General features: G+C 35.9%; 1 protein-coding gene across 1 annotated transcript in view; it reads left to right on the top strand.

Moving 5' to 3' along the window:
• Positions 1-18,388, top strand: part of ADGRV1 (adhesion G protein-coupled receptor V1) — a 560,219-nt gene that overhangs the window by 133,532 nt on the left and 408,299 nt on the right. The window contains exons 40-51 of the mRNA XM_082458333.1: positions 1,080-1,173; positions 4,294-4,372; positions 4,477-4,615; positions 5,265-5,406; positions 6,430-6,692; positions 8,883-9,058; positions 9,862-9,986; positions 12,670-12,827; positions 12,918-13,064; positions 13,396-13,503; positions 16,593-16,857; positions 17,606-17,728. Coding sequence (XP_082314459.1) covers positions 1,080-1,173; positions 4,294-4,372; positions 4,477-4,615; positions 5,265-5,406; positions 6,430-6,692; positions 8,883-9,058; positions 9,862-9,986; positions 12,670-12,827; positions 12,918-13,064; positions 13,396-13,503; positions 16,593-16,857; positions 17,606-17,728 — 1,819 coding nt within the window. The remainder of the gene's footprint in view (positions 1-1,079; positions 1,174-4,293; positions 4,373-4,476; positions 4,616-5,264; positions 5,407-6,429; positions 6,693-8,882; positions 9,059-9,861; positions 9,987-12,669; positions 12,828-12,917; positions 13,065-13,395; positions 13,504-16,592; positions 16,858-17,605; positions 17,729-18,388) is intronic.

The raw sequence follows: 18,388 nt of genomic DNA, 5'->3' as shown, positions 1-18,388 counted from the left end.
TCCCCCTGCAACCCCAGCCCAGCCACTGGCAACCAGTTTTCTACGCTCTGTTTTAACGAGTATGACTTTTTTTTTAGATTCCACACGTGAGTTATACCATGCAGTATGTCTTCCTCTGTCTGGCTTATTTCCCTTAGCATGATGCCCTCAGGGTCCATCCATGTTGTCAAAAATGGAAGGATTTCCTTCTTTCTTGTGGCTGAATAATATTCCGTTTTATATGTATACCACATCTTATCCATTCATCTGTTGACGGACACTTGGGTTGTTTCCATAACTTTGCTGCTGTGAATAATGCTGCAGTGAACATGGGAGTGCAGATACCGCTTCACTATTCTGTTTTCATTTCCTTTGGATAAATACCCAGGTGTGGGATTGCTGGTAGTTCTATTTTTAAGTTTCTGAGGAACCTTCATATTGTTTTGCACAGTGGCTGCACCAATTTGCATTCCCACCAACAGTGTGAAATGAAGGGTTCCTCTTTTTCCACATTCTCACCAACACTTACCTCTTGTCTTTTTGATAATAGCCATTCTAATAAGTGTAAGGCGATGTCTCATTGTGGTTTTGACTTGCATTTCTATGATGATTAGTGATGTTGAGCACCTTTTAATGTACAGGTCGGCCATTTGTATTTCCTCCTTGGAAAAATTTCTATTCTGTCCCTCTTCATTTTAAATCAGATTATTTGTTGTTTTGCTATTGAGTTGTATGACTTTTTAGATATATTTTGGATATGTATGATTTGCAAATATTTTCTTCCATTCCATAGGTTACCTTTTCTTTTGTTGATGTTTTCTTTTGCTGTGCAGAAGCTTTTCAGTTTGATACAGTCCCACTTGTTTATTTTTGCTTTTATTGCTTTTGCTTTTAGTGTTAAATCCAAAAAAATCATTGCCAAGACATGTTTATTTTTTCTGATATAAATCTTTTCTACTCTATGTTTGCATTTTATATTTTCTGTATACTATTTAAATATATATATATTTATATTTAAAAGATAATTTTTAAAAACAGCTTGCAAGGTAATTAATTTGAGAGCATAATTATAGATAATTTAATGGGTGTAATTTTTGCAGGACGATGTACCAGAACTAGAAGAATATTTCCTCGTGAATTTAACTTATGTGGAACTTATCATGGCTCCTTTAACTTCATTTCCTCCTAGATTAGGTATGATGGGCTTTTTTGTTTGTTTCTGTTTACTCACTGCAAACGAAGTAAAGTTTCTTCATTTTTTAATCAGAAGTGATCATTGTGAAGTTTGCTAATCTCAGCTATATGTGTAAATATGTGAGCTTTTAGACTTATTTAAATTTAAAGACCGTCATATATTGTAGCTTTGTACATTGGACAGCATAAAGACATTTAAAAATTGTGTGATGCTTTTTAAACATTACAATTATTTTATAACCAAATTTGTAATCTTCAAAATAGAGTTAGTTCTTATGAAGGCATTTTCCTTTTAAAATTTAATTTGCTATTTTCATTAGATCTCCAAACTATCAGATGTTTTTATTTCCTCTTAGATTAAGTAGAGTGTTTGTTTGCTGTGTTCTCTGCTTCTTTTTTGACTCTTTATCTCTTTCTTTTCATGCTTTAGAAAAGACTCAGTTAATTCATTACAGACTGAAAGGTAAAACTTGAACCTTAGTACAACTTTATGTAGATTACTTTAAAAAGATATATTCCTATTATTAAAACGCAAACTCTTGCTTACGATTTGGACATTTGATATTGGAAATTTTGTCTGAAGTTTTAGGTGTGACGGCCTAGTGGGGGTTGGTGGTGAGTTGCCCTGAAATAGCCTGCTCCCCATTCCTTGGTTAGAATAGTGGTCCGCAACCTTTTTGGCAACAGGGACTGGTTTTGTGGAAGATAATTTTTCCAAGGACCAGGGCGAGGGTGGGGATGGTTTGGGGATGATTCAAGCATATTACGTTTATTGTACACTTTATTTCTATTATTATTACATTGTAATATATAATGAAATAATTATACAACTCACCATAATGCAGAATCAGTGGAAGCCCTGAGCTTGTTTCACTTGCCACTCACTGATAGGGTTTTTGTTTTTTTTTTTAACATCTTTATTGGAGTGTAATTGCTTTACGATGGTGTGTTAGTTTCTGCTTTATAACGCAGTGAATCAGCTATACATATACATATATCCCCATCTCTCCTCCCTCTTGCGTCTCCCTCCCACCCTCCCTATCCCACCCCTCTAGGTGGTCACAAAGCACCGAGCTGATCTCCCTGTGTATGAGGCTGCTTCCCACTAGCTATCTATTTTACATTTGGTAGTGTATATATGTCCATGCCACTCTCTCACTTCGTCCCAGCTTACCCTTCCCCCTTCCCATGTCCTCAAGTCCATTCTCTACATCTGAGTCTTTATTCCTGTCCTGCCCCAAGGTTCTTCAGAACCACTTTTTTTTTTTTTTAAGATTCCATATATATATGTTAGCATACGGTATTTGTTTTTCTCTTTCTGACTTACTTCACTCTGTATGACAGTCTCTAGGTCCATCCACCTCACTACAAATAACTCAATTTTGTTTCTTTTTATGGCTGAGTAATATTCCATTGTATATATGTGCCACATCTTCTTTAACTGATAGGGTTTTGATAAGAGTCTGCAAGCAATTGATTTATTATGGTCTCTGTGCAGTTAGACCTCTCTGCTAAGGATAATCTGTATTTGCAGCTGCTCCCCGGCGCTAACATCACTGCCTCAGCTCCACCTCAGATCATCAGGCATTAGATTCTCACAAGGAGCGTGCAACCTAGATCCCTCACATGCGCAGTTTATAGTAGGGCTTGTGCTCCTATGAGAATCTAATGCCGCTGCTGATCTGACAGGAGGTGGAGCTCAGGCAGTAATGCGAGCGATGGGGCGCAGCTGTAAATACAGATGAAGCTTCACTCACTTACCTGCCTGCCGCTCACTTCCTGCTATGTGGCCTGGTTCCTAACAGGCCACGGACTGCTACTAGTCTGTGGCCTGGGGGTTGGGGGCCCCTGGGTTAGAAGGTGCTCTGGGCAGAGGGAAAATTAGTCTGAGTTAAAGGGGGAGAAGCATGGCCCAGAGCAGGGGCGTGAAGAATGGGAGTTCCTCACTCACTTCTGAGGCTCAGTATGACAACTTTGAAAATAGCAAAAGGGAATAATCAGTTTTTAACATATTATTATATTATTACTTGGAAAGTTTCCATTTTTATGCAAAAGAAATATATGATTCCAACAACTAGGCTGTTTACATCAAGCAATTATTACAAGTTAATTATTGTTCACACTAAGAAAACTGACAGAGTACATCATATTTCCTTATACTCAGAGGTAATTTGAATAGTTTAACTTTTGATAAGTGCTTTCTAATGCTCCTGTTTCAAGTGCTTTGTATATTAGTACCATTATTCCTTATGTTTGCCCATTTTATAGATGGGGGAGCTGAGCTAAGTACCATACCAAAGTCACACAGCTAGGAACTGGTGAGGCTGAGCTTGTGCTCTGTAGCTTCCAGCTTGATGGGCACAAATCCTGATTTTATATTCTTTCTTCAACATTGTTGATCCCTTCACTCAGAGAGAATTCCACTCTCCTTACCCATTCTTCACCCCGACAGCTGTCATAACGTATCCGAGAGTAAGGTAGACCTTCTGAAATTTAAAAGATAAAGGATGAACATAACATATTAAATAACAGAACAAAACAGTAACAGGGTTAGTTACTATTTCAAGACTGAATAATGGATATTGGTAACATACTGAGCTTGGTGGACAGAATACAGAATAAAAAGGGATAAGAGAAATTTACTTTAAGCTTAGTCTTTATTCCACCTAACCTTCCCCCATCTTTCATACCTTCTCAACTTCTGTTTGTATCCCTGTATCTCTCTGTTTCTTTTTCACACCTGTATTTTTCTCTGCAGCACGTCCTGCCTTTCTCTTCCCATTTTTTCCCTCCTCTTTCTACTCCTTGCAACTCTCCCCATTTTCCTTTCCTCTTGAAATGGATTAAAATAATAGAAATTAACCGTAACTTCAGTTGCTTATTTTATACTGTTCTCAGTTGATTAGATTTCTGTAAGTCAGTGGTTCTTGTTAGCAAAAGTTTCCTCATTCATATGTTATAAGTATTTATGTCTTATTTTCTTAAATATCTTTTGAGTAATGTTGGCAATACCTCTATATTAGGAATTATATAATACCAAAGGTCTTTAAATTCTATATCAAATAGTTCTCTTTTTAACTACGTATATTTATTTAAAGATATGTTTCTATGCTTTTTCAGATTCAGAGGGCTTGACTGCACAAATTATTATTGATGCCAATGATGGTGCTCGAGGCATAATTGAGTGGCAACAGAGCAGGTAAACCGAAGGCTGCGTAAGAGCCCTTTTCTGAGTTTCAGATTCTCTACTATCTACTGAATAAAAGCTTATAAGGAAAAATGAATGTATTCTCTTTATTATAGATTTGAAGTAAACGAAACCCAAAGAAGTTTAACATTGGTAGCCCAGAGGAGCAGGGGGACTCTTGGCCACGTTTCCTTGTTTGTGTATGCCCAGAATTTGGAAGCACAGCTGGGGCTGGATTACGTCTTTACCCCAATGGTGAACTCATTGAGAATTATAGTGATTTAGGCCCTGTAAATAAGTTAATCTTGAAATAATAAACTACTGTATATTCTATAGTAAATTAGGGCAGAAGATTTCCACATGATGGAATAGCTCTCTTCACTGTTTTCGTAAATTGTATAAATTAAACTTTCAGTACTCTTTTAAAGATTCTTCTGTATTTTACTTCATTCATTATTTTATTGTAATATTTGATACCCACTTCTTATTAATTTACTATCTTATTGCAGTATTTGATACTGGAGAACACACATTATTGTGTTAAACAATTTATATCATTAGATGACCTTCCCAGAGTGTTTCTTAACGCTTCTTGAAAATGTTAACTCTTCTGTTTCTTTGTTTTACTTTACCAAAACACCTTTAGTGTTTAAGAATGTTTTTTATCTTGTCTCTTCTTGCCTTTTACTGCTTAGTCAAATGTTTCCTTTCTTCCTCCACAACTTCTACTTTTTAAACTTAATATTGTCAGTTTAAATAAAAAGAGATCATGAAAAAGTAAGGGAAAAAGTCCTGTAAATAGGTTAGTTCACATTCAAAAGTATATTGTATTTATTTCCAAACATTTAAAAAAAACTCAGAGTGTATTTAAATATAATACTGCTACTTTTACTTTTTTGACCAGATTCTTCATTTTGCTAATGGAGAAAGGTATAAACATGTTGACATCATGATTCTTGATGATGACATTCCAGAAGGAGATGAAGCATTTCAGCTGATTTTAACAAATCCTTCTCCTGGACTGGAGTTGGGGGAAAATATAATAGGTAATTGATGATTTCTTATACACAGCTCCTTTTCACCCCTTCACTCCTGAGTGAGCCACGGGTTATGGGTGATGGCACTGACACCATCTGCCACAGTCACACATTAGCATTTTACAATTTTTTTCATGTAGGTCTTACTTTTTTACTTTGATTGCTAGGTATTGTTGCTATTATGAACGAGGTCCATTTTTATTATATTTTTAAATGGTTATACCTGATATATAGAGGTATTACAATAATCTTTTTGAATGCATGCTCTGAAGCAGACTTCCTAGCTTTGAGTACCAGTACTGCCACATACTAACTTGTGAACTTCCACAGATTGCCTGTCTGTGCTTCAATCATCAGTTCTTAAAATGAGAATGATAATATAATGAACCCCATAGGGTTATTGTGAGAATTAAATGAGTTAATAATATAGGTTAAGCAATTTGTAAGTTCTCAGTAGTATTAGTTGTTGTTTCGGCTATTATTATTAACATTATTAGTAGTGGTGGTAGAAAATAGAAAGCTCTTGATTTCTGAAGGTTACTCACCTTATATTTTACACTCTTATAATAGTTCTAATAATTTTTTTCTCTTGCCTTTTCTAAGAAGACAATCATGATGTCTAGAAAATAGTGACAGTGCTGGCTCTTCCTTTCCATTGCTTTTATACCTGTTACTTGGCTGTTAGCTCCAGGACGATGCTGAATAGTAGCAGTGATGACAGGCGTCGTTGTCTTGTTCTGTTTTTAGTGGCAACCCTTCTAATGTTTCAACATTAAGTATAATACTTTCTATTGGCTTCTGAGACATATCACTTCATCAAGTTGAGGAAGCCGTCTTTTATTTTGAGATTACTAAGTGTTTTTATTTATATCATGAGTGAATGTGGAATTTCATTAGATGCCTTTTAAAATTTCTCTTGTTTTTAAGATGATCTAGAAAAGAGTTGGCCTGGTTTACAATGAAACATGCACATGCTTCTCACTTACAACCCATTCTATTTTCATTTATTGTTTTAATACTTTTATTTGACAGCCTTAATCACTGTCCTTGCTAATGATGATGGCCCTGGAGTTCTAGCATTTAACAACAGTGAGCACTTTTTCCTACGAGAACCGACAGCTCTCTACATCCAGGAGAGTGTGGCAGTGTTGTACATTGTTCGGGAACCTGCACAGGGACTGTTTGGAACTGTGACAGTTCAGTTCATTGTGACAGAAGTGAATTCATCAGTGGAGTCGAAAGATCTGACTCCTTCCAAAGGCTATATTGTTTTAGAAGAAGGTGTTCGTTTCAAGGTACAGGATGAACCTTTACTGAGAATGAATGATTAATAGTTACAAAATAATTTTCTCTTGGAGGAACACCCTAGATCCTAGAAAGAAAAAAAAATCCAGTTTAGGTGATAGGTAAAGACGTGATTAGATTACCACATGAAAGTGCTCTAGTGCTGTATTGTCTACATAGAGTGCAACCGGAGAAATTTGTTCCATTAATAGAGAATGTTCAAATAATAAAGAAAATATGCATGTTGCTGCTTTAAATGTTAAGTATATTTAAATGGCATACTTCACTTTATATTGTCTATAAATCATAAACTAAAAGAAACTCCAAGCCATTCATTGCAGTCATTAAGCCATAGCCAGTCATTCTTTTGCCACATTTTCATTAAACAAAATACAATTGCTTCCTTCAGACTGCTTATTTGAGAAGCAAGTATCCTATGTAAACAGGAATAGCTTATTGGGGGGAAAATGCTGGATTTGGGATTAATCATAAATGTGAACTATACTTGCAGAAGTTTACCTTCTGAAACTTCTATTTCTGTATATTAGTAATTTTCTGTTCCTGCTACTAAATTTTATTTTTAAGACACAGTTTAAGTTTAAAATAACTAATTGTATTAGCTTAAGATATTTTTAAGCCAGCTATATAAAGTATAATAATTCTAAAATAATATACTTTAAACTATTTCATCTAAAAACAGTCCACCTAATTATTAATTTTATTTATGATCAGTTTGTATAAACTTCAATACATTTTTGAATTCATATTCATTTGCATGTCTAATTTTTTCATGTTTCTGGAAATATAGAAACTTTCATTGATTTATTCAAGGACACTTACATCTTGATATAGTTAAAAAGAATTCAAATTTGAAGTATTTTATGAATTTTCTATTTTTTTACATTCACATGCCTTTTTAAAAAAGTTTTAAATTTTATTTCATTTGATTTTTTGTATATTTTAAATTTATTATATTTCTATTGTGTTTTTTTCTTAAAAGACTCTTTTTCAAAGTGTGTTTAAAGACCTTTCTGTTCATTAGGCAAATTAAATTTTAGAGCAATTTGGATTAAATCTATTTTTCTCTCACCCACATAATTATCTTTTTCTCCACATGTTTTTATTCTGAGGTGTAAACAGTAAAATATAAAAATCTTAAGCGTATGGCTCAGTGACCTTAAAAATATGTATACACCAGTGTAACAACCACTTGGATTAGTATATTAATCATTAAACAGGGCTTCCCTGGTGGCGCAGTGGTTGAGAGTCTGCCTACCAATGCAGGGGACACGGGTTCGAGCCCTGGTCTGGGAGGATCCCACGTGCCGCGGAGCAACTAAGCCCGTGTGCCACAACTACTGAGCCTGCCTGTCTGGAGCTTGTGCTCCGCAATGAGAGGCCGCGACAGTGAGAGGCCCGCGCACCGTGATGAAGAGTGGCCCCTGCTTGCCGCAACTAGAGAAAGCCCTCACACAGAAACGAAGACCCAACACAGCCAATAAATAAATAAATTAATTAATTAATTTAAAAAAATCATTAAACAAACCATCACACAGAAGTTTCCTTCTTGTCCCTTACCCTCCCCAGAGGAAAGTGCTTTCTGGCTTCTGTCACTGAAGACTCATTTGCTAATTCTTGAACTTCTTATAAATAGAACCATACAGTATGTATTCTTTTTGTGTCTGACTTCTTTTGGTCAACGTCATTTTTGGTTGCACACTTGAGTAGTTGGTTCTTTTTTTATTGCTCAGTAGCATTTCATTGAATAGACCACTCTTTGTTTATCCATTCTTCTGTTGATAAACATGTGGGTTGTTTCTGATTTGTGCCTACCGTGGCTATACCTGCTTTTTAAGAGTGAATTCTAGGCTAGAAAGAGACTTAATGCAGTTACATAGCCAGGGCAGGATAAAGAAGTAGCAAAAATGAAGATCTAAATTTAATTTTTTAATCTCAGTGATGTTTTCAAATGCCATAAATTTTACTTTTAGACATTTCAGTTGGACTGTGTCACAGTGTTGATAATCTTGAAAGTTGTAACTTGAAACAGTTGTAACTATTACTTTATGAGGATCAGTATTAAAATAAAAGAGAGGTACTGTTTTCCAAAAATACTATTTTGTTGTCATAAATGTTTAGCAAATTACTCTGTGTGTGTGTTGCTGAATTCTAGTAACTTTATCTTTTGATTGTGTTTTCAGGCCCTACACATATCAGCCATATTGGACACGGAACCAGAGATGGATGAGCATTTTGTCTGTACCTTGTTTAATCCGACTGGAGGTGCTAGACTAGGGGCCCATGTTCAAACCCTGATAACAGTTTTGCAAAACCAGGCCCCTTTGGGGCTATTCAGTATCTCTGCAGTTGCAAATAGGTATAATTTATTCGTAAGGAAATTGTCACTTCTGAAGCTAAGTAGGAAATAACTTTTGACATAAAGAAAATGCAGAAGAAAATTGATCTCTGACTCTCGTAATGGGGACTTTTAAAATGAGCTCTAGCGGATAGATCGAGAGAGGCCATATGCCCCCTCATAACAGGGAACATCAAAAACCTAATCATGTGCTGTACAATGGTGTCATTAGAATTCTTATTTTCTCAGAATCCACACTTTCAGGTAAAAGCACTATTTTGTGTTTTCAGTAATAATAAAAAGCAAGAAATAGTTTAACTTATATTTAGCTGCTCAAACCAAATGAATGACTCTTCAAACATATATTAACATGACTGTAGTTTAAAAATTCCCTCTGGAAACTGACAAATATTTGTTTTTTTAATATCTTAGAAATATTCTAATAGATCTAGTTTTATTAGTATGTCAAGAATTTCCTGATTCATTTTTTCTCTGTAAAATGTTTTTAGTTTATGTGAGAAGAAACTTAAGAATGACAAAGCTTTATTTATTTTAGAATATGTAGTGTGAAGTTACTGAAGTTACTGACCCTCAGTATTTTCTCACTATCATAGTATCAGATAATAGTGCTTTTTAAATGTCTTCATAAGTGAATATTTTTGAGCTCTAGAGTCTAGTCTTCCTCCTGTATAAAATTAGTGGATGGATCTCACCTTGCGTAAATTTAAAAGTGTATTAAATATATACTAGCAATGTGATATAGGTATTTAACATGTAGAAATTACATGCTTTTTCTGCTTTCTGCAACTGTTTGTTTCTTTTAGAGCCACCTCTATAGACACTGAAGAAGCCAACAGGACTGTATATTTAAATGTGTCACGTACTAATGGCATTGATTTAGCTGTGAGTGTGGAGTGGGAGACAGTTTCTGAAACAGCCTTTGGCATGAGTACGTTTAGTTTCTTATAAAAACAAAATTCTATAACCAAGAAAGATTGCATGTATAAGATTTACATTTTCCCCCATGAATTGTATCTTATAGATCTGTTGAAAATGGAGAACAGATATCTAATTCTTTTACTGCATTCACAGATATTTATTGAGTGCCTGTCCTGTGACAGGCATGGTACTGAACTCATGGAACTTAGAATTTAAGGGGAGACAGAAATAAATCAAATAAGTAAAAATCAATGTGTAGTTTGAACTATAATAAATGTTTTAAAGGTGAAGTTCTAAATGTTGTGAGAACATAAGGGAATGCTTCCGAGGGGAATCAGTGTTTGAACTAAGACTTAATGTTGAGTAGGGATTATGCGAAGACTTGAGTTGGAGGAACATAGAAGAGGAAGCGGGAAGCTATCAAGGCAGAAGTCTAGAGCGTATAAGTGAATAACTGAAGAGTGGGCACTGGGTTTAGAAATAAGGGGGAGTGCTGAGTTTGGAGAGCTAGATAAGACTAGATCATTCAAGAACTTGAAGAATATATCACATAACATTAGTCTTTATCTTAGGGTTATGGAAAGTCTCTGAGTGGTCTAGGCATGAGGGAGGGTTCCCATGTATAGATGTGGGGTGGTCTGATCACATTTGCACTTTGAAGGTATCATTCTTGGTGCCAGGTAAAGAATGGATTGGCACAGGAGAAATTAGAGGATGAAGGGAGACAAACAAAAGGGCAACAGTTGATGGTAGCTTGGACTGGGTGATGGACTGGATGTGAGGAAGGTACCTGAGATGACTCTTAACGTTTCTAGTTTGTGCAGTTGGATGGAGAGTCAGGCCGTTCAGTAAGAAGGGGAGTGCCTGATGAAAACAAGGTGTTACTTTGGTGAGGGGAGTAAAATATTTGAATTTGAGTTAACTTTTTAGAAGACATTTCTCTAGACTCAAAAGAAGATCTCTGCTGGAGAGAGAAATTTGGGGACCTTTAGCATGCATATTGTTTTTAAAGTCATGGAAGTTGAGGTAAAAACCTGGAAAGCAAGGATGAAGATAGAGAAGGGAAGAGGACTCAGACCGAGTCAAATTGAATGACTAGGGAGAGGAGAAGGGGACTTCAGAGACCTGGTGAGAAACTCAGGGGAATGCAGGATTGCAGGCAGCAGTGAAAGAACATTTTAAAAAGAAAGGAGTAGTAAATCGTGTCAATTGCTGGTGAGAAGTCCAGTAAGATGAGAACTGAAAAAATATACATTGTCATTAGCAATATAGAAGACATAAAATCACAAGAGCTATTTGTATAGAGGAATGTGGACCGAATAACATTTTGAATGGAAGTGAGAGAATGCAGGCCTCAAATATGTACAACTAGTTCAAGAAGTTTGGCTGAGAAGGGTAGGATCTAGTAAGAGTAGTGATGGGGTGTAGGAGTCAGGGTTTTTGTTTATTTGTTTAGTTTGAAGAGACTACGCATGTGTAAATGCTGATGGAAAAGGCCTGGTAAGTAGAGAATGACTGAATATTTAGAAGAGAAGGGATAATTAATAGTGGGACAGTGGCCTGGAAGCCAGGAAGAGATGGGATCCAAAAAAGAAAGATTATGGTTTCTAATTCAGAGTTATCTCATTATAGTTTGGGTTCTGCATGTGTTTTGTGGAAGTGCTTGTGGGAGTATGTGTTGGAGGTTCTTAAATGTCAGCAGGCATTGTTTATTCTTCATTCACCATCTTCCGGAATTACGGTAGGGGAGGATTTGACCATGTGGTCGACTTCAGTGCAAAACATTCAGACTCTTAATGCAAAAGCTGTAGTGTGCCTTTAAAAGGTGGCAAAGCAGGAATCTAAAATATTGGATTTCTAGGAAAGGATATCACCAATGGATAGCACATAAAAGGCACTGACATTATGACTTCATCAACTGGTAATCTAAAAATGATCAATAATTTACAAGGAGCCTAGGTTTCAACTTTGACATTTGTTCTTGGTGCATAATGTTCACACCATTAACTAAAGTTTAAAAAGAACTAACTTTCTATGGGAAACTGTCATGATAATAGAACACACAAGGTGTTTTAAAGGTATTCTTCATTAGGCAGGAATTTTTTGTTTCTGTCTTTGTTTAATTGTAGCACAGAATTTTAGGACATGTACCTGTTATAGCAGGCTGATAAAACTTGATAGCTACTTGTAGTAGGTGAATCTGCTTTGACATTCTTAAAATATACAACATGTAAAGTTAGAAATCATTGGATGGGAATAGTTTCAAATTAATAGTGTAAGTTTTAAAAACCTATCATTTAGCATGTTTCCATAAAAGGTGTTTATTATTTCTAAATTTCTCTGTTATATTTTCATCATCTTTATGAAAGCTGATAAAAATCATACTGAACATATTTCCTTTTAAAGTATAAATTCAGTATTTATTTATAAATATACCCTGGAAAAGTCTTTGTGGGTTTAGAGCACAGTATTAACAATTTTTCTTGTCTTTGGGTGTTGATATTTTTAGTTACAATCTATTTTTAAGTTCTCTAGTTTGTGTCTTTTCTCTCTTTCTCATACGCATGCACTTACCATGGAAGCATTTTCACTTCTAGTAACAAACTCACTAGTTTCACTATTTAAACAATAAACAGAATAGATAAAGTTTGGAGAGGATTTTACACAAGCAAATCACGATTTATGTTTTTCAGGGGGAATGGATGTTAAGTTTTCTATATTTCAAAGTTTTTTGGATGCATCGGCTTCTGGCTGGTGTTTCTTTACTTTGGAAGATTCAGTATATGGTATAATGTTAAGAAAATTGTCTTCTACTGTTTACCGATGGCAAGGGATTTTTGTTCCACTTGAGGTAAACATCACTTATTTTATGGTACACAAACTATAATGTACATATAGATTTTGGATGCCCCGTGAATTACTGTTATTCCTTGTTTCCTAGGATTTACATATAGAAAATCCTAAAACTTGTGAGGCCTTTAATATGGGTCTTTCCCCCTACTTTGTGATTACTCATGAAGAAAGAAATGAAGAAAAACCTTCTGTTAACAGTGTGTATACATTCACATCTGGATTCAAATTATTCCTGGTAAAAAACCACTTCGCTTTTTTTTATAGATTGCTTTATTTAAAAGAAAAATCAGATTCGTGAGATTGAGCTAAATAGAAGATAGTGTATGTTCTATGTTAATGTGATAAGGGGTTTTTGGCAAATTGATACACATTTTAGCAAGGTGTCTTAATCCAGGGATATTTTGGTCTTTCTTGAAATGACATCTGGATATGCATACCTAGGGATCAGAATGATTTTTCAAGTTTTGAACTTCAAATATTTACTCAGACTATTACTGTAATTCAGAGCTTTTCTTAGTTAAATTTTCCTTTAAATTTTTATTCTCACTGTTCTGTCTTCCTTGCAGGTACAAACAATCACTATTTCAGAAAGTTCTCAAGTAAGATATTTTACTTCAGACAGTCAAGATTATGTAATTGTTGCAAGTCAAAGTGATGATTCTGAATTAACTCAGGTTTGATTCTTTTAAAATGAATTTTTTTAATACCATAATTGAAAGACATCAAAGATGTAGTCTGTAGGTTTAGTATAAAAGAAAACCATAATTTGATTATGGTAAAGTAGTAGAAAGAATATAGATATTGATTAGTCATAGTTAATTTTTAAATGATAGAGTTTTGAATAGTATATTGTCTTCAAGAACCAGAGCAAGTGTAATAATAAGCACGAACATTTAAGTAGAATTTAATTGCATCGGAAAACATGGAGAAAAATCACACAACTGGATAGATGGTATCACTAAAAATTCATGATTAACATTGCCAGATGGACACACAACGTCACTCCAGAAATCCCGTATTTCTCTAGTAAACTATATCACAGTGTCTTAATAATATTTATTTGATAATTTTCATCACTCCTCAGATTCCCATACCTGCTTCTCATCTCTTCACTTTCAGCTCATGACTTTGTTGAAATGAAAGCTACCAGAAAGGAGATTACTCATCTTCCCAACACCAAATTCAGAAACTGTCTTGTAAACCAGTCTTATTCCTGCCTCCTGTTACAATGGCAGAAGTGTTTCTTCTGTAAAACACAGGCGCCTCACATAGGCTCCCCTCTTGCCTTCATAAGGGTCAGTTATTCCCTCTAGTGCCAGCGTAACTGGCATCTCTCTCTCTCTGTAGAATTATTACAGTCAGCATAAATGCAGGATTTCCAAGCTTAAAAAGTGATTTCTCTTCTGATCTTATCCCCCTTTACTTCCTGCTTCATTTCTTTTCTCCCCTCTCTATTGATACCTTGAAAGAATTATCTACTTGCTTTGCAAACTTCTTCATGGTCACCAGTGACACCTGGGTTGCAAATACAGTGCGTGTTTTTTTCTGTCATTATTTTGCATTGCTTCCCATCTGCACTTGACTGTCGCCTCATCCTCAAATTTAAACCATCTCTTCTCTTGATTTTTGAACTACCACACAGATTTTCATTCTGTCTTTCTGTGTCTCCTTCTCAGTCTCCAATGCCACTTCCTTCTCCCTTTTCTGAACTTAGATATCTTGAAGTTTTTCAGGTTCAGTTTTGGTTCACATTTCTTTTTTCTTTCTCTTCACTCACTCTGAGTACTTTTTATCAATCCTATGGCTTTAAATATCAACTATAGGCTGTCTTCCAAATTTATCAGTAGCCTTTCCTGTGTATTCTAGATTTTGTGTCTAACTGCCTGTTGGCGTGTACAGTTAAATATATTCTAGGTATCTAAAATTTAACATATCTCGAACTAAACTGTAGATTTTCTCTATGAAACTTGTTTCAAGTGTTTGCTTTCATCTCGGGAAATAGTAACCTCATAAATGCAGTTGCTCAAGATAGAGTGCTGGGTTATATCTTTTTTAAAAAATATTTAATTATTAATTTTTGGCTGCATTGGGTCTTTGTTGCTGCACGCAGGCTTTCTCTAGTTGAGGTGAGCCGGGGCTACCCTTCGTTGCGGTGCACGGGCTTCTCATTGCAGTGGCTTCTCTTGTCGTGGAACACGGGCTATGGGCGTGCAGGCTTCAGTAGTTGCAGCTCGCGCGCTCAGTAGCTGTGGCTTGCAGGCTGTAGAGCACAGGCTCAGTAGTTGCGGCTACTAAGCGTGGGCTTAGTTGCTCCGTGGCATGTGGGGTCTTCCTGGACTAGGGATCGAACCCATGTCCCCTGTATTGGCAGGAGGATTCTTAACCACTGTGCCACCAGGGAAGTCCATATCTTTCTTGATTTCTGCTGATTATTCATTCCCATCTAATTTATTATTAAGTGTTTTTGATTATATCTCCTGATACTATTTTGAGTACAGATGTTTCTTTCCATCTCTGCTGCTTCTTCCCTAATCCAGGTCCCCATCACTTCTCACCGTGCTAGTAGAATAGCCTCCTAGCTGGTCTCCAAACTTCTCTGATCTCCTCAGATCCATGTTTCAAGTAGCTGGAGTAGTCTTTTAAAAATATTAATTCATGTTGCTCCTCATTTTAAAATTATTCAATGATTTCCAATTATGTTTGGAATAACTTCTAAATTATTTAATATGGACTGTAAATAGGATAACCATATGTTCTTATTTGCCCAGCACAGTGCTGCATTGTGCCTATTGTCCTACAGTGATTAAGATTGTCTCTTTCACTCTCTAAAGCATCCCTGTGTTAAATTATATGGGCACCTTAACAAAAGGTACCTCGTGATCGTACCTCTCCAGTATTATCTTCATTCCCCCAGTGCTGTCAACTGCATTCCAGCTGCACCAGTCTTCATTCAGGTTATGGCAAACTTTTTCTGCCTTAGAAACTTTGTCATGTCATTCTTTCTAATTTTATTAGGACATTCGTAATTCTCTATCATACCTCCCTAATTGTTGAGTACGTGTCTCAGTTTAGTAGTCATACATTTATTTAATGATTGATGTATTTATTGTTTGCCTTGCCCTAGTAGTTAATAAGATCCATAAAGGAAGAAGTGATTCTGTCCCTAACTTCTTGCATAATGCTTGGCTTATATAAGATTCCCAGTTTTTACTGAATAAATGTAATTCTTTGTGAAATTGACCAGATGCCATAAGAAATCAGGTAGATTCAGGGTTTTCTTTCGGTTTAAAATACGTGAACACTCACCTGAAACCTTGTATGCAGTGCCACCTTCAGGACTAAAAAGTTTAGGTGTTTTTCTTTATATTCTATTGCTTGAGCAGTGGGTAATGATAATACAGCATTAGAAAGTTTCTTATCTCGCTCTGAATTTTTCATATTTAAATAAATTTTCTCCTATTTTTGGCTTCCCCTTCTCTTGCTGTCACCCACCCCTGCCCAGATGTATATTTGAAATTGATTTATTTTCAGATAGCTTCTCTTTCATTCTGTGTGTGTGTACTCAGGCACACACACATACACACACAGATAAAAAGAGGGAGAGAGCAATGAGAGAGGATCAGTTTTGATATTTTCTCATTTATGAAAGTATCTTCCTAACTAAATTAAGGGGTCTAGGAGAGTAAACATGTGATATTGGCTAAATTCTCACAAGTGTTGAATTCCTAGTCATGAGTGTTTTGTATTTGAACATTCCCTGCAGGTCTTCAGATGGAACGGAGGAAGCTTTGTGTCGCATCAGACACTCCCTGTCCGAGGTGTGCTGAGCATGGCCTCATTCACCAGAGGAGGTGCTATGTTCTTAGCCATTTCCCAGGCTAATGCCAGGTCAAACTCCCTTTTACTCAGGTGGTCTGGAAATGAGTTTATTAACTTTCAAGAAGTTCCCATCAGTGGAACAACACAAGTTGAAGCCTTGACTTCAGGCGATGATATTTACTTAATTTTTGCCAAAACTGTCTTTCCAGGTAAGACGATTTAGTGTTTGCAATGCATACATAGTTGTTATCGAAATTATCTTCCATTCATTTTATGTTCATATGAAAATGCTCTTGTAATAATTTTTTAGCTAATCCATAGTATGTTTCTTGATGGATCTAAGTATTGATTGTCAGCTAACAAATGGATTTTGGGAAAAAAGAAAAACATTTTAAGTGTTATGTCCATAACCTGTGGGTGTTCTAAACCACTATTTTAAAGTTATTAAAATAAAATTGGGGATGGGTGGGTAAAGTAGAAAGAATTATGAAGATTTTACACCCAAGGTACAAACAGGTAACTTTTTATATGGCTATACTTGGGATGCCATGCATAATCTGCAGTGGTAATAAATAGTGCCAAGCAACTTTCGATAAGACCATTTAAAAATGTTCTCTGAATACAAATATGCTTTTTTCTGCTTAGTAGGACTTTCATAGGTAAAATTTCAACATTCCTGAAAAATAAAACATTTGTTACTATTCTTTTTTTTGATACCAGATCATGATTAATGGCTAAAGCATGTATCAATATATACTTCATGTGGTAAATGCAAGAAGACTTTTAAAGTGTTTCCTACTAAATTGTATTTTTGTTTAATTGAATGAATTCTGAGAAATGTCCTAAATTTGTTTCTTTAATTAAGTTTAATATTTTTATTATAGTTTTATTGTGTAATTTTGTCATTTTTTTCTGTAACTTGTGCCTTCAGATTTGCTTTTTATTCTGTTATTGTAGGAGATCAGAACTCAATTGAAATTTTCATCTGGGAGGGAGGACAGTCTTCTTTCAGATATTTTCAATCCCTGGATTTTGCTACTGTTAACAAGATCCACTCCTTCACACCAGCCTCAGGAATAGGTAAGGGCATTTTTAAAAAAATTTTTATTTATTTATTTTTGGCTGTGTTGGGTCTTCATTGCTGTGCACAGGCTTTCTCTAGTTGCGGCGAGCGGGGGCTACTCTTAATTGCGGTGCGCGGGCTTCTTATTGCGGTGGCTTCTCTTGTTGTGGAGCATGGGCTCTACGCGTGCAGGCTTCAGCAGTTGTGGCACGTGGGCTCAGTGGGCGCACGGGCTTAGTTGCTCTGCGGCAAGTGGGATCTTCCCGGACCAGGGCTCGAACCCGTGTTCCCTGCATTGGCAGGCGGATTCTTAACCACTGCGCCACCAGGGAAGCCCCCATACGTTTTAATTTTAAAAACAAAAACTTTTGTGAGAAGGGTTTTCATTACTTTTTTTGTTTTTGCAGATCTCTTTAATGTCTGGTTTAATAGTTAGATTCTCATGTTTGCATCTGTAATTCAGCCTTTTTCAATAATATCAGTCATCTGGCCTCTGGAAGATCCCAGTGTGCACTCATGAGAGAATGAGAGTGAAGTAGACAAACAGCATCTTAGTATTATTAGGGAAATAGTTTTGACCTCACAGAACTTCTTGGAGGGTCTCAAGGACTCTTAAGGGTCCTTGGACTCACTCTGAGCATTACTGAGGTAGAGAAATCCTTGAAGGCATTTCAAAG

The sequence above is a fragment of the Balaenoptera physalus genome, assembly GCF_965194825.1.
Source record: "Balaenoptera physalus genome assembly, chromosome: 3".
Lineage (NCBI taxonomy): Eukaryota > Metazoa > Chordata > Mammalia > Artiodactyla > Balaenopteridae > Balaenoptera > Balaenoptera physalus.
This window is presented reverse-complemented; position numbering and strand designations above follow the sequence as displayed.